This window comes from Triplophysa rosa, linkage group LG11 (genome assembly GCF_024868665.1).
Source record: "Triplophysa rosa linkage group LG11, Trosa_1v2, whole genome shotgun sequence".
NCBI classification, from domain to species: Eukaryota; Metazoa; Chordata; class Actinopteri; order Cypriniformes; family Nemacheilidae; genus Triplophysa; species Triplophysa rosa.
Window position 1 is genome coordinate 4,551,675 of NC_079900.1, and position 12,819 is coordinate 4,564,493.

Here is a 12,819-nt window from a genome sequence, read left to right on the forward strand (position 1 = left end):
TTAAGATTTATTACATTTTCTGTTCCTGAAATACACCCTTCTGCTGAGATCTCAAAAAATTTGAATATCATGAAAAAGGTCAATATTTTTTGTCACTCATTTCAGAAAGTGAAACCCATATATTATATAGATTCATTACACATAGAGTGAAATATTTCAAGCCTTTATTTCTTGAAATTTTGATGATTATGGCTTACAGATAATGAAAACCCAAAATTCAGTGTCTCAGAAAATTAGAATATTACATAAGACCAATAAAAAAGGCAATTTTAAACAGAAATGTCAGGCTTCTGAAAAGTATGTTCATTTCTATGCATTGTTGGATCTGGTGTGTCTCTCGTCTTCCTCTTGACAATCATAGATTGACTGTGGACTTCAGAAAACACAGTGGACCAAAGTCCTCTATTCAGATGAAAGTAAATTTTGCATTTAATTTGGAAATCAAGGTCCCAGAGTCTGGAGGAAGAGAGGAGAGGCACATAATGTTGCTTAAAGTCCAGTGTAAAGTTTCCAGTCAGTGATGATTTGGGCTGCCATGTCATCTGCTGGTGTTGGTCCACTGTGTTTTATGAAGTCCACAGTCAACGCAGCCATCTACCAGGACATTTTACAGTACTTCATGCTTCCTTCTGCTGACCAACTTTATGGAGATGACTTTGCTTCGTCCGCAAAAACACTGCAGGTGGGAAAAAAGATGATTCATAGGTACAAATACAATGACGAAAATACCCAGTGTTTACGTGAGGTTACCTTTGATTAAGTGTTTACTGCAAACATGAGTGTATCATGAGCGCTTAGGGCATAAAATTCACAAAATCCTCCTTTCTGGCTTTCTTTCTCATGCTGGATTCTGTAGAAGCATCACTCAGGGTTATTCACTCGCAGGTTGGTGCATTTTAAATGCACAGTAATTACTCGGCATTTAGGCTAAAAATGATCACTCATTTCGTAATCTGGCGAACAATTTTAGAAAGCGTTAATTTGCCCTCCAGCGCGGGGGCGTTCACCGACTCCTAAGTAGGGTTGGGAATCGTTTCAATTTTATCGATTCCGATTCCAATTCCGCTTATCGATTTCGATTCTTATCGATTCCCAGTTTCGATTCCACAGTTGAAGTAAAACATTTAGATATCAACCTGTATGGTCATTTAGCCTGCTTATTGACTTGTTTGCAAAATATATTTATATATTTATGAGTAGGGTTGGGAATCGTTCAATTTTATCGATTCCAATTCTGATTCTGCTTATCGATTTCGATTCTTATCGATTCCGTTTCGATTCCACAGTTGAAGTAAAACATTTAGATATCAACCTGTATGGTCATTTAGCCTGCTTATTGACTTGTTTGCGATATATATATATGTATATTTATGAGCACCGTTTTGTGTATATTTAAACATAGAAACACAGCTTTTCTGATTTATTACAATTTGTATTATCACAGTTGAACTACATCATGGTTAAACTGCAGTTACTTTAATGCAACTATGGTTAATTTGTGATTCCTGTGCTTTAATACAAATTCTATAGCTAAACTATGCTTACTATAGTAAAAAATATCGATAATTTTCATAAGGGCTTTTATTGAGATATCAGCAGATCATGCAACGCATGTACTTTTCTGAAAATATGCACACAGGAATTGATAAGAGGAATTCAAATTTTAATCTCAAGTATCCGATTCCTATTCCTTTCGATTCCGATCCGATTCCTAGCCTTTCGATTCCGATTCCAAATTGGAATTGATTTTCGATTCCCAACCCTACTCCTAAGTGCGCGAAGTCACGTGGAAACTACGGATCATGCTATTTTAAAAATGTACTTGCGGGGAAATTACGGTGACGCGAGTGACATTCGTTACGATTATTGTTAATATCTCAATGATTATGGAAATTTTAATGCAAAAAGAGGAGTAAAGGTGGTGGTTTTTTTTCGTGCTCCTGTCCCCATAGTGGTGTGAGGGAATATTGCAAACTGTTGTAATGACAGAAATCATTTGCCAGTTGCCACATCGACCAAATTGTTTAATACTAGATCCTTTCCTCTCATCCGAAGGCGTGGAGCTAAAACGCGCCGAAAGGAAATGTTTGCACAAAGGTAGACAAATAAGAAATGAGAGCACCTCATGACATAAACATCTATGTCTGACCACACTGGGGACATGTGTATGGGCGCTCTCCAGTGTGAGTTCTCATGTGCTCTTCAAGATGATGTTTGTGTTTGTAATTCTTTGAGGACATGTGTTTTGGCACTTTCCAGTGTGAGTTCTCTTGTGTTGCTCAAGACGACCATTGTACTTGAAACACTTTCCACGCTGAGGGCAGGTGAAAGACTTGCTTGCTTCTGTTCTTTGATTTCTTTTTGGACAGAAAATCTTGTTCTTCTGCAAACTACCAGACGACATTTCTAGCATTACAAGCTTCTGAGGTGTCTGACACTGATGTTTCTCCTCAACTTCATTTGGCAAACCTATCTTAACAAATCTAAAATGAAACCATGATCATAAAATCATAACAAAATCTTAGACACATGCTATACAGCTATAAGGTAGTTACGACTCCTACAATCTAAATTTAAATGACTAGCCTAACCAATCATTATTGAAGAATCAAGAATGGACACCAACCTCTTTCTTCCTCACTATCTTCATGTTTCATTCGGCACGGGTCTGGATCAGTGCTCCTTTTTAACAATTCAATTGTTTCACAAAATTGTGTCACACTGAATTTGCTACCTTTAAATGAAGTGGCCTCTTTACTTGTAGGATTATAGGAATTGTTCCTGTATTTATTTGTGAACGGATTCACTGAATATCTCTGTGCAGTATGGTGGAACAGACCTGCTGAAATAAAACATTACATTTTAGTTAAAATATTAATGAGGACAGAAGCTCGGGAAAAACGGTTAAAAACACAGCTGCAGACAGTCCTCAAGAGCGATGCACATTTTCCACAAGCATTTCCTTTTTCAGTTTTTTAAACTAATTATTATAACTAATTACAACCAACAGAAAAGTTGCGAAAAGACTGTCTTTACTTTTTTACATATGTAAAAAAAGAGGAAGTGCCAGTGTTGTTTAAGACTTGTGGTCATTTATTTATAACATCAATATATGAAGAGTTTGGTTCCAAAATGAGAAAATTTTCGAAAATCATGTTTTTTATTATGTTATGTTTTTATTGTGTTAGTGAGCTAGTTATTATGGCTTAAATCAAAACAAACAAACCAACTGCAGTTTGATTGATATTAATTGGAATGCACAATAAAAAACATGATTTTTGAAAAATGTTCATCTCAATTTGGAACCAAACTCTTCGTATATAATATGACCGCAATGCTTAAACAACACACTCTTTTTTTATGGGTATATAGTAATAAAAGTAATTTTAACATTTTTTTGGTATTTGAATATATGTGACCGAGTCTGTGAAACAAAGTCCGATTATCATAAAGACTAATATCATTTTAATCTTTGACATGGCCTTACACAATCAATAGCCTATTAGATATTAAGGTTATATTTTCACAGAATGTTCTTCAAAGATGTCCATAACATAAGATAATTATCTTTCTCTATAAAATCAATATGAACATATATAGATCTTCATTTATGAAAATTATGCATGGTCTAACTTCAAATATCATATTTATTTGTATTAGACAAATACGAGTTTATGAACGCTGCCATTGTTTCCCCTCCCTGAGGACATAGTTTTGACATAAAATCCACAAATCTCGCTTTTTCTCGGACGGAATTTTGTAGAAGCATCACTCAGGATTGTCTCCTCGTCGTTCAGTGCATTTTAATGCACAACCATTATTTAGCATTTAGGCTAAAAGACAACGGACAACTATTTTTATTTTTAATGGCAAATGGCAAACTAAACTGAAAAGGCGCATTTCCGCCACCAATTGGACTGGAGTGTGGCGCACGTCATGATAAGAAAAATGACCTAAATTCTATTCATGGCAGCGGACTACGTCAGAGATAGAGATCGTTCTCTTGCCCTCCACCGGGGCGTTGCTCTAAGTGCCTGATGTCACGCGAAAACTATACTTTATATGCTATTTTAAAAATGCACTTTTGGGAAAATTATCGAGAGGTGGGCTGTTTAAAATCGTTTGGTTCAGAGCACTCAAATCAGTTGTTCGGAGTTTCAAACCCAATATTCAAACGGGCCATGTCACGAAATTTCAGCAAAACGATGCTTCGTTACGTCATAGCTGTTCCTGACCAACCCCAGCAGTACTTTGTACAAGATTTAAAGACATTAAGCCAATTCCTACCTATGCTACCAACTGAACTAGATTGAAATGATAGGCTGATCAGAATTTTTTTCACCCCCCAACCCACCCACATGAAAGAATGTTGTAGTTTATAGTATTTGCACAGCACTATAGTTTTATTACAATAATATAGCCTACTATAGGTTTCTGTAGTAATAACTACAGTAAATTGAACAAATAGTATACTTTAATATTTACTATAGTAAGGTTCAAAACAATATGAGTTACTAAATTCCTTTTTCAAGACCTTTTGTCTAATTGGTATCTGATTGGTCGTCAGGTTTTATCTAGGACCAACAAGGAGGTTGACTCTATATGTATAAAGAGGGGTAGAAGGGATAAGATTTGAATTATGTAAGGCTGGCCAAGGTGTCCACACCAAACAGTCACCACATCCTAAAAAACAAAGAACTTCATCCAATACAATGAACTCGAGCTTGCATTTCCATCTCAAACAGCACACCCTAATGAATAAAAATGGCAAACTCACACCTCCACATGTGTTCTCTTCTCCCCCTCTCCTCTTTCTCCCCCACTCAGCTCAGATCACCATAAAGCACAAATATGAACAGTGTGGACAAATAATTTAAATACTCATGTTTGGTATCATTTGAAATGTCTCACTGTTGGCTCATTGTTGAGGGTGTGTCTTTCCCAGAGCCCTTCATGCACAGGGTTCTTTTTTTAATGTAAATGATGTCACCATGTGAAAGAAATGTGTTTTGGTGTGGAAGTTTAACCCCAAACACACTTGACACATACACACACACAAACTGTTTTTTGTTTTCAGGTATGCATCTTAAGGTTCTATTTGATTGTCACAGCTGAACCCATACCTGTTGATGTTTTTGCTGATGATGACTAAACCAAGCCACATTAAAAGTCATAACCTAGCATTTCTTAAGATATTGGCCCCACATCAATTTGTAACGTGAGTACATGATGTGATCCAGTCAGATGAGTCGATCTATTGTTCATTTTAAAACATCAATTTACTCTAAGTCATAACATATAAATACATAAAACATAAATACACACATATATATGTGTGTGGGTGTGTATATACATGTATGTTTCAAAATATTTTATTAATAAAGGACAGAATCTACGAGTCACTTTATAGTTATGACACCAACAATTATTATTTATCAGTTCTTAACAATTATCAGTTCTTAAGACTGATGATTTCAGGTTTACATGGTGAGAATTGTCAACATAGTACAAAGATTCTAAGAAAATAATAATGTGTTGATTTAAACCGTCTTAGGCTGTGTTCAGCCTTGACTTCTTTTTTGAAGCTGCTAGCGTCTGTTTTACATTATAATCCTATGGAGTAAACCGTGTTTTGAAAAACGTCCTCCTGAGCGCTTTTTTAAACGCCAGTGCCGGCGTCTTTTTCTGCAGCTCAGAGCATCTTTTGAGGTTGAAAAAAGTTCAACTTTTCTGACTACTTCAAGCTCATTTTTCACAGCTAACCAATGACAGAGACCTGTTGTTTCCATAACAACATGCGAGGAACATGATTGGTCGAGAAGGCTCAAGCTCGAATAAATTAAATGGCAGCCGAAACGCCTGTTAGAGCATAGTTTTGTATAAAAGTAAGTTTAATTTTCACTTTCAACAACTTCTGATTGCATTTCTAGCGAGAAATTAGTATTGTAGTTTTTAAACATGCAATTAGTTACTGCAAAGACGCTCTCTGTTTATAATTCAAACAGACTTCCGTTACGCTGCCTATATGTTTCTCTGGGCTGCCTTCGTCCACAGACTCTGCTATTTGTAACCAAACGCGGCCAGCGTTTGTTTTTTTTCTAAAAAAAAGCACCTTTGTCAACTTTTTCAAAAGAGAAGTCAAGTGTGAACACAGCCTTACTGCTTTAAATCAACATCAAAACAAAATTGACCCTGTTTAGGCTACTTCATACATGTCAGTGCAGTGATCTGGTACATATGATGTTTTCGTAACAAAATTCTACATCTGTAAACGGCTTTTTGTTTTAATGCATTACAGTTTGCACTGCAGTTGATTTTATATGTAATATTATGTCTGAATTAGAGCATGAATATACCTCCTGAATTATTTTGTTACCAAATGTATTGAACGCAAACAGAAACATGAATGTCCTTAGAAGGTCGCACAGACCTCTACATGCCATTAAGTATCAGGATGAAATCCTCAGAACAATTGTCAAACCTTACACTGGTGCAGTGCAGGGCCTTCCTGGTGCATGATAATGCCCGGCCTCGTGTGGCCAGAGTCTGTAGGCAGTTTCTGTACGACGAAGGCATTGATGCCATTGACTGGCCCTCACGTTCCGCAGACCTAAATCCAGTTGAGGTGAAATTTTAAGGTGAAAACTCTTTCCACATTGAAGTCATGTTCATGGACACTTCACGTTGAAAGCATGCATACAGGCGATTGCCAGTGTGAATTCTTGAAACTCGATGAGGACATCTGTATGGGTACTATTCAGTGTGAGCTCTCATGTGCACCTTAAGCGCTGATTTCTCTATGAAACTCTTTCCACACTGAGGACATACAAATGGGCGCTCTCCATTGTAAATTCTCCTATGTTTCTCCAGATTTGATTTCTGTTTAAAACTTTTCCCAGTCTGAGGACATACGTATGGACACTCTCCAGTGTGAATTCTCACGTGGATATCAAGCGTTGATTTGCGTTTGAAACTCTTTCCACACTGAGGACACGAGTATGGGCGCTCTCCAGTGTGAGTCCTCATATGCAGCTCAAGATTATTTTTCTGTTTAAAACCCTTTCCACACTGAGGACATGTGTATGGGCACTCTTCAGAGTGAATTCTCATGTGCACATTAAGCGTTGATTTCTGTTTAAAACTCTTTGCACACTGAGAACATATGTACGGGCGCTCTCCAGTGTGAATTCTCATATGTGCCACAAGATTTGATTTATCTGTGAAACTCTTTCCACACTGAGGACATATGTTTGGTCGTTCTCCAGTGTGAACTCTAATGTGGCACTCAAGTTGACATTTGCGTTTGAAACACTTTCCACACTGAGGGCAGGTGAAAGGCTCGCCTGCTTCTGTTCTTTGCTTTCTTTTTGTAGAGAAAATCTTGTTCTTGTGCCCACTACTTGAAGACATTTCTAGCCTTTCAAGATTCTGAGGTTTCTGACACTGATGTTTCTCCTCAACTTCATTTATGGCTTCATTGAACATCTCTGTGTGGTATGGTGGAACAGACCTGCCAAAATAAATAATTCATTTTCACATTAACATCTCTTCACAAAATATTTTAACCAAAAAAGTTATATTAATATTAATTGGGACAGATAGTATGCAAATTGGGCCGCAGGGTCTGAGTTTTCTGTTTAATAACAATCAACTGCTTAGTAGACTGACCCTCAGCCTTCATCCCAATTTGCATACTACCAATCCTAAATAGCATTATTGGAAATTAAAATTAGTATGTCCCAAATTAGGGCTGGACGATATGAACAAAATTGATATTGAAATGTATTTATTCATTTCGATCGATACTATATAACTCCAATAACGCTATGAACAAAATAACAAAAAGCAAAATGTAAGATATAAGTTGAGAGAGATCTCTGATAACAATAAAATGCTGATCAAAATCATTCTAGATGCCAGCGGGGTGCAAAGCTACATATGTTAAGAATAAATGTTTTTGTATAGGACTGTACCCATACCGTGTGTAAGTATCAAATATTAGAATCATGTTACCAATAAAAGAAAGAATAACTTCTCTAAATGTGCTTCAAAGCATAATTCCATAACTTCAAAATGTGCTTTAAAGCATAGGCGTATCTTCAAAGCTCTACTGCGGCATAGGCCTCCCATTACTTGACGCTTTTTTCATGAAAGCCTGCTTTTGACATAATCTAAATCTAAATGAATAATCTTCAATTATTAACGTACACTGAATTTTATGTATGACTGTATTTACAGTTTTTTTTTGTGTCAAAACATTATACAAGATTTGCAATGCTCTCCTGCAAGTTGACATTAAGAACCATTTAAATTAGTTTCAGTGTCTTTCATAGGCCCTACAGTGTGCTTCAGTTTCTGGGGCACAACGGAGTGCCGCTCCATAACACCAGTAGCCGCAGAGCCAGGGCTCAGACCCGGACGTGTAATGTATATTGAAATATCGAAAATGTGTTTAAAAATCATATCACCGTTATCGAAATTAAGTCTATCGCGATATATATTGTTATCAAAATTATTGCCCAGTCCCATCCCAAATCATAGTATGTTTAAAGGTTACACTTTATTTTAGTGCCTGTGTTACAGTGTAATTATACATTTAAGTACTGAGTAAAAAAAGTTAACTACATGCACTTACTATAGGGTTAGGATTAGGGTTTGGTTCAGGGTTAGTTACACGTAATTATGCACAATTTATAGTAAATACATATGTAACAAGGGCACCGTAAAATAAAGTGAGAAAAATGATACACCGTGATACATGCAAGAAAAAATGAATGAAGAAATACTTAAATACAAAGAGGAGCTGCATTTTAATGTGTCTACCTGTTAACCATTTTCTTTTTCGTGTTTGTACGTCACAATACGTTTATACTGCTTTGCTACACACCAAAAAAACGGATATACTTTTCCATAACAAAAACAATGCATACTTTTACGGCATATTCTAAGAAGGCAAAAAGAGACACATCATGAGATAAGCACATCAATGAAGCTGCGATATTACAAATCACCGTAACACCCGAAAAGAGGTCTGCATATTCCCCCCCAGTAGAACTGGAAGTATACTACGAGCATTTTGGACCAAAGCAATGGACACTTCATATATAGTATTAATGTAACTTGCATATTTATAAAATAGTCTACACAGTTAAACAAATTCATTTAAACTTGCCTAACTTTAGCAAGTAACCTAGCCATTATAGGCCTATCACATCTACAGATGGCTTGAAGAGGTCTTTAAAGATTTATACAATTGATAAACATACGACCATGATTTAGTCTCAACTATAACAGTTGAAATAACTTGAAACATGATATGTTGTTATGCTTTTACCTCAAACATTGCCGAGCAAAAAATCCGCGTATTAGCGCAGCTTCTCTGTTGTTGCTGATATTACCGTAAATACAGTGATAAGAGCGGCATACCCTTTCGTTGACCTTATATTACCGTAATAATACATATACACGCGCGCTCTCACTTGTCCCAGTCAAAAAGAGAGGGATCTCTGCAGGTCGGAGAATTGGCTATGTGCACGCGTGACTTCCGCGTTTCACAGGAAGAACTCTGGGCAGTTTCCGGTTGGGGAGACTTAAAGGAGAGAGAAATGTTAAAATGAGAAAATAGTTCAATTTAGCAGATGCTGTACATTGCGGCACACAGTAGTGGTATAGAAGTGCTGTTCTACCGTATTTGAAGTGATACTTTCTTAAGTTAACATTTCGTTATGACATTAAAATACGGTAGAACCCCACTTCTATATACCACTGCTGTGTGCCGTAATGTAACGCATCTGCTAAATTGAACTATTTTTCTAATTTTTCCATTTCTCTCTGCTTTAAGTCTCCCCAACCGGAAACTGCCTAAGAATCTTCCTGTGAAACACGGAAGTCACGCATGCATAGAGCCCATTGGGCGTGCCGAAAGGTAGAGGAGTGCTGAAAGGTCTTTTTAATTGCTCGCGAAAGCTACCTGTTCAACATGAGCTTAAACGCTATTGGCCTAATAGTTACATCCAAAGCCACCTTTCATTGTTGCGTTTTATAATAAGATTTAAAATATGAAACCAGGAATTTGATTTATAAATTTGGTTGATTTATAAAGATAGTGCCTATTTTAAAATTGGCTTCGGCGTGTTCTGAGGTGTGAGTTCCACGTTATCACCGGTATGTCAACACATACACCTAAAACTGGACGCTGGCTCTAATGTCCCTTTAGTGGTAACATAGGATATTATTAGTTTAGGTTACATTTCATAATGGGCAGTCGTTGGTCTGACGAATCTATTTGTTCCCAGACTAATCATTTTGACTGATTTTCATACATATGTATTTACAGTGTTGGGTGTAACTAGTTACTAAGTAATTAGTTACTGTAATTTAATTACTTTTCCCTTGAAAAAGTAAAGTAAGGGATTACTCTTGTTTTTTCTGTAATTTAATTACAGTTACTTTTGATGTAATTAAACTAAATACTTTGTGTAATATATGTGTGTACAATAGTGGAATTGACATCAAAATGCAAAGTCTAACTTTAAAATCTGTGCTTTAATGTATAATTCTCACATTTGTAATACTTTGGTCAGTTAATAAGAGTACTTTATGTAGTTTAATATTATTTATTTGAATGAATAAAAAGAGCCCTTTCATGCCTATCCTTGAATCACTTAACTAACCAAGGTTGATGTAGGATATAGAAAGTAATTAGTAATAAGTAATTAAATACTTTTTGGAGAGAGTAATTTGTACAGTAATCTAATTACACTTTTGAATATGTAATTAGTAACTAGTAATTAATTACTTTTTGAGAGTAACTTACCCAACACTGTGTATTTATTACTTAAAGCTACAGTTTGTAAAAACCGCCGCTAGAGGGCGCACGATCAAAACAACAACAATGCCGTAGCTTGATGACCTGTGAAGGAGCATGGAATGATGGGATCGTCGTCTTCAACTCTACCGTTGATGGCCATTAATCACACGGGAACGAAAAATCATGTTAGCGGATGAGGTAAAGTAATAAAGTTTTATAAATGTTGTGTATAATTGTGGTCCATAAATAAGTGACTGTTCGAAACAAGCTAGTGGCTTGCTAGACACTACTTCCGCATTTGTCCACGACACTGTTGTCATGCGGTTTCTACGTCAGTAAAGGCAGTAACAAAGGGTAACGCAGATATGACGCCATTGACAGGCGACTGCACAGCCCGTGTCACTGTTTAGAATGGCGATTTTCTCACAATTTACAAGTAGTTGGAAACATTTGAGATATTGTAAGTACACAGCTAAACAAAATATATAACACTGGCCTAGTGGTTTTAGGATATTTTACTGCAAAATTGTCACAAACTGCACCTTTAAATGTAGTCTTGGAGCGTTACCTGTAGACATTTCACTGAATTGTTTTTCCTAGTTATGCAAACTTATATTTTACAATAAAACATTGTGTTTTGTATCATATTTCATTTGTTAAAAATGTAAATGAAAATCAGATCAGATTACCTGAACCTGAAGCAGGGTTGTGTTAATATCATATTGCATTTTATTGTAAATGTAAAATGATGGTAAATGGGTTTGCAGGTATGAGTAAGTTAAACTATTGAGAAATAACTGATATTCAAGGAATGGCTGATGAGGGTCACAACCAAAAGCAAATTACAATTATTATTTAAAGGGTACAAATGTCTCTAAAATAACACTTAAAATTGCACTAGCAGTCAAAATAATTAGCTTTTCTTGGTGTCATGAAAGAATAGCAACAACATAGCTGTCATTCAGTAAAATATATTTCTATAGTTTTAGTACAACTATGATATAGTAGATGTAAATAAAAACATGTAGAAAAGACTGAAATACTCATAAAACATAACGACAGCTGCTTCTAGATGAGCAAGGGCTGTTTAGTTACCTTCTGTAATTTATTATTAAGCAATTTAGCAAAAATACAGACTTATCTGACCAATTTTAATTCGTTTTTAAGGCCTTATGTTTACAAGTTTGCAAACTTTGCTTTGCATACCTTACCGCGACCTTCTTCCTGTTTAAAGAAGTTACGCATCTTTGTGGTTAACTCAGTTGCCAAGGAAGAGCACTTTTGACCAATGAGAAACCTTACGCCCTCACTTTTCAGGACTACCATAACTCCGACCTGCAGAGACACCTACTTGGGGCTCTCACTAAATCCTTGGTGTTTCGAGTCTGACGTCATCACGCAACCGTGTTTTTTAGGCAATTTTAACAATCATAGGTAGTTTAGATCAGTGGTTCTCAAACTTTTTTGTTGTAAGGCCCCCTTTGTGTAGAGTGCATTGCTTTGCGGCCCCCCAAATAAAGACTTATAATCTTAAACTTAAAATTTTAATTAAACCAAGAAAATATTCAGTTAAACAATGCTAAAACATCAATTCTTTTGGTTGGTGGTGTTGTTTTTCTGATGTTTGATTGCACAAAATGTATGATAAATATCTATATTTCTAAAATGCCACAAAATCTGTGGCCCCCTGGAACCATCTTGGGGCCCCCAGGAGGCCACGGCCCCCAGTTTGAGAACCACTGGTTTAGATGGTTAGAGTAAGGTTAGGGTGTGGGTTAGGGTAAAGGTTTCGTAAGACTTGAAACACCAAGGATTTAGTTAAAACCAACAAGCCACGCCCACGGATCTGACTCAAAACACCAAGGATTTAGTGAGTATCGCGAGTCAAAGTGACCTTTGAGAGGAAAATGGATGGAGGAAACAGATGATGGAGTTCATCATCCTCTATAAATGTTAAATATAGTTCTGCGCCTTACTTTAATGTACTACCCTTATAAATAAAATAAATG

General features: G+C 36.3%; 1 protein-coding gene across 1 annotated transcript; it reads right to left on the minus strand.

Moving 5' to 3' along the window:
• Positions 1 to 5,356: 5,356 nt before the first annotated feature.
• On the minus strand, positions 5,357 to 9,512 carry LOC130562145 (gastrula zinc finger protein XlCGF49.1-like). The gene is made up of 2 exons (XM_057347018.1): positions 9,335 to 9,512; positions 5,357 to 7,510 (listed from the first exon to the last, which is right to left on the minus strand). Exon 2 carries the CDS (start codon positions 7,483 to 7,485, stop codon positions 6,754 to 6,756), a length of 732 nt encoding a protein of 243 aa, XP_057203001.1. The 5' UTR covers positions 7,486 to 7,510; positions 9,335 to 9,512; the 3' UTR covers positions 5,357 to 6,753.
• Between the last annotated feature and the right edge of the window lie 3,307 nt (positions 9,513 to 12,819).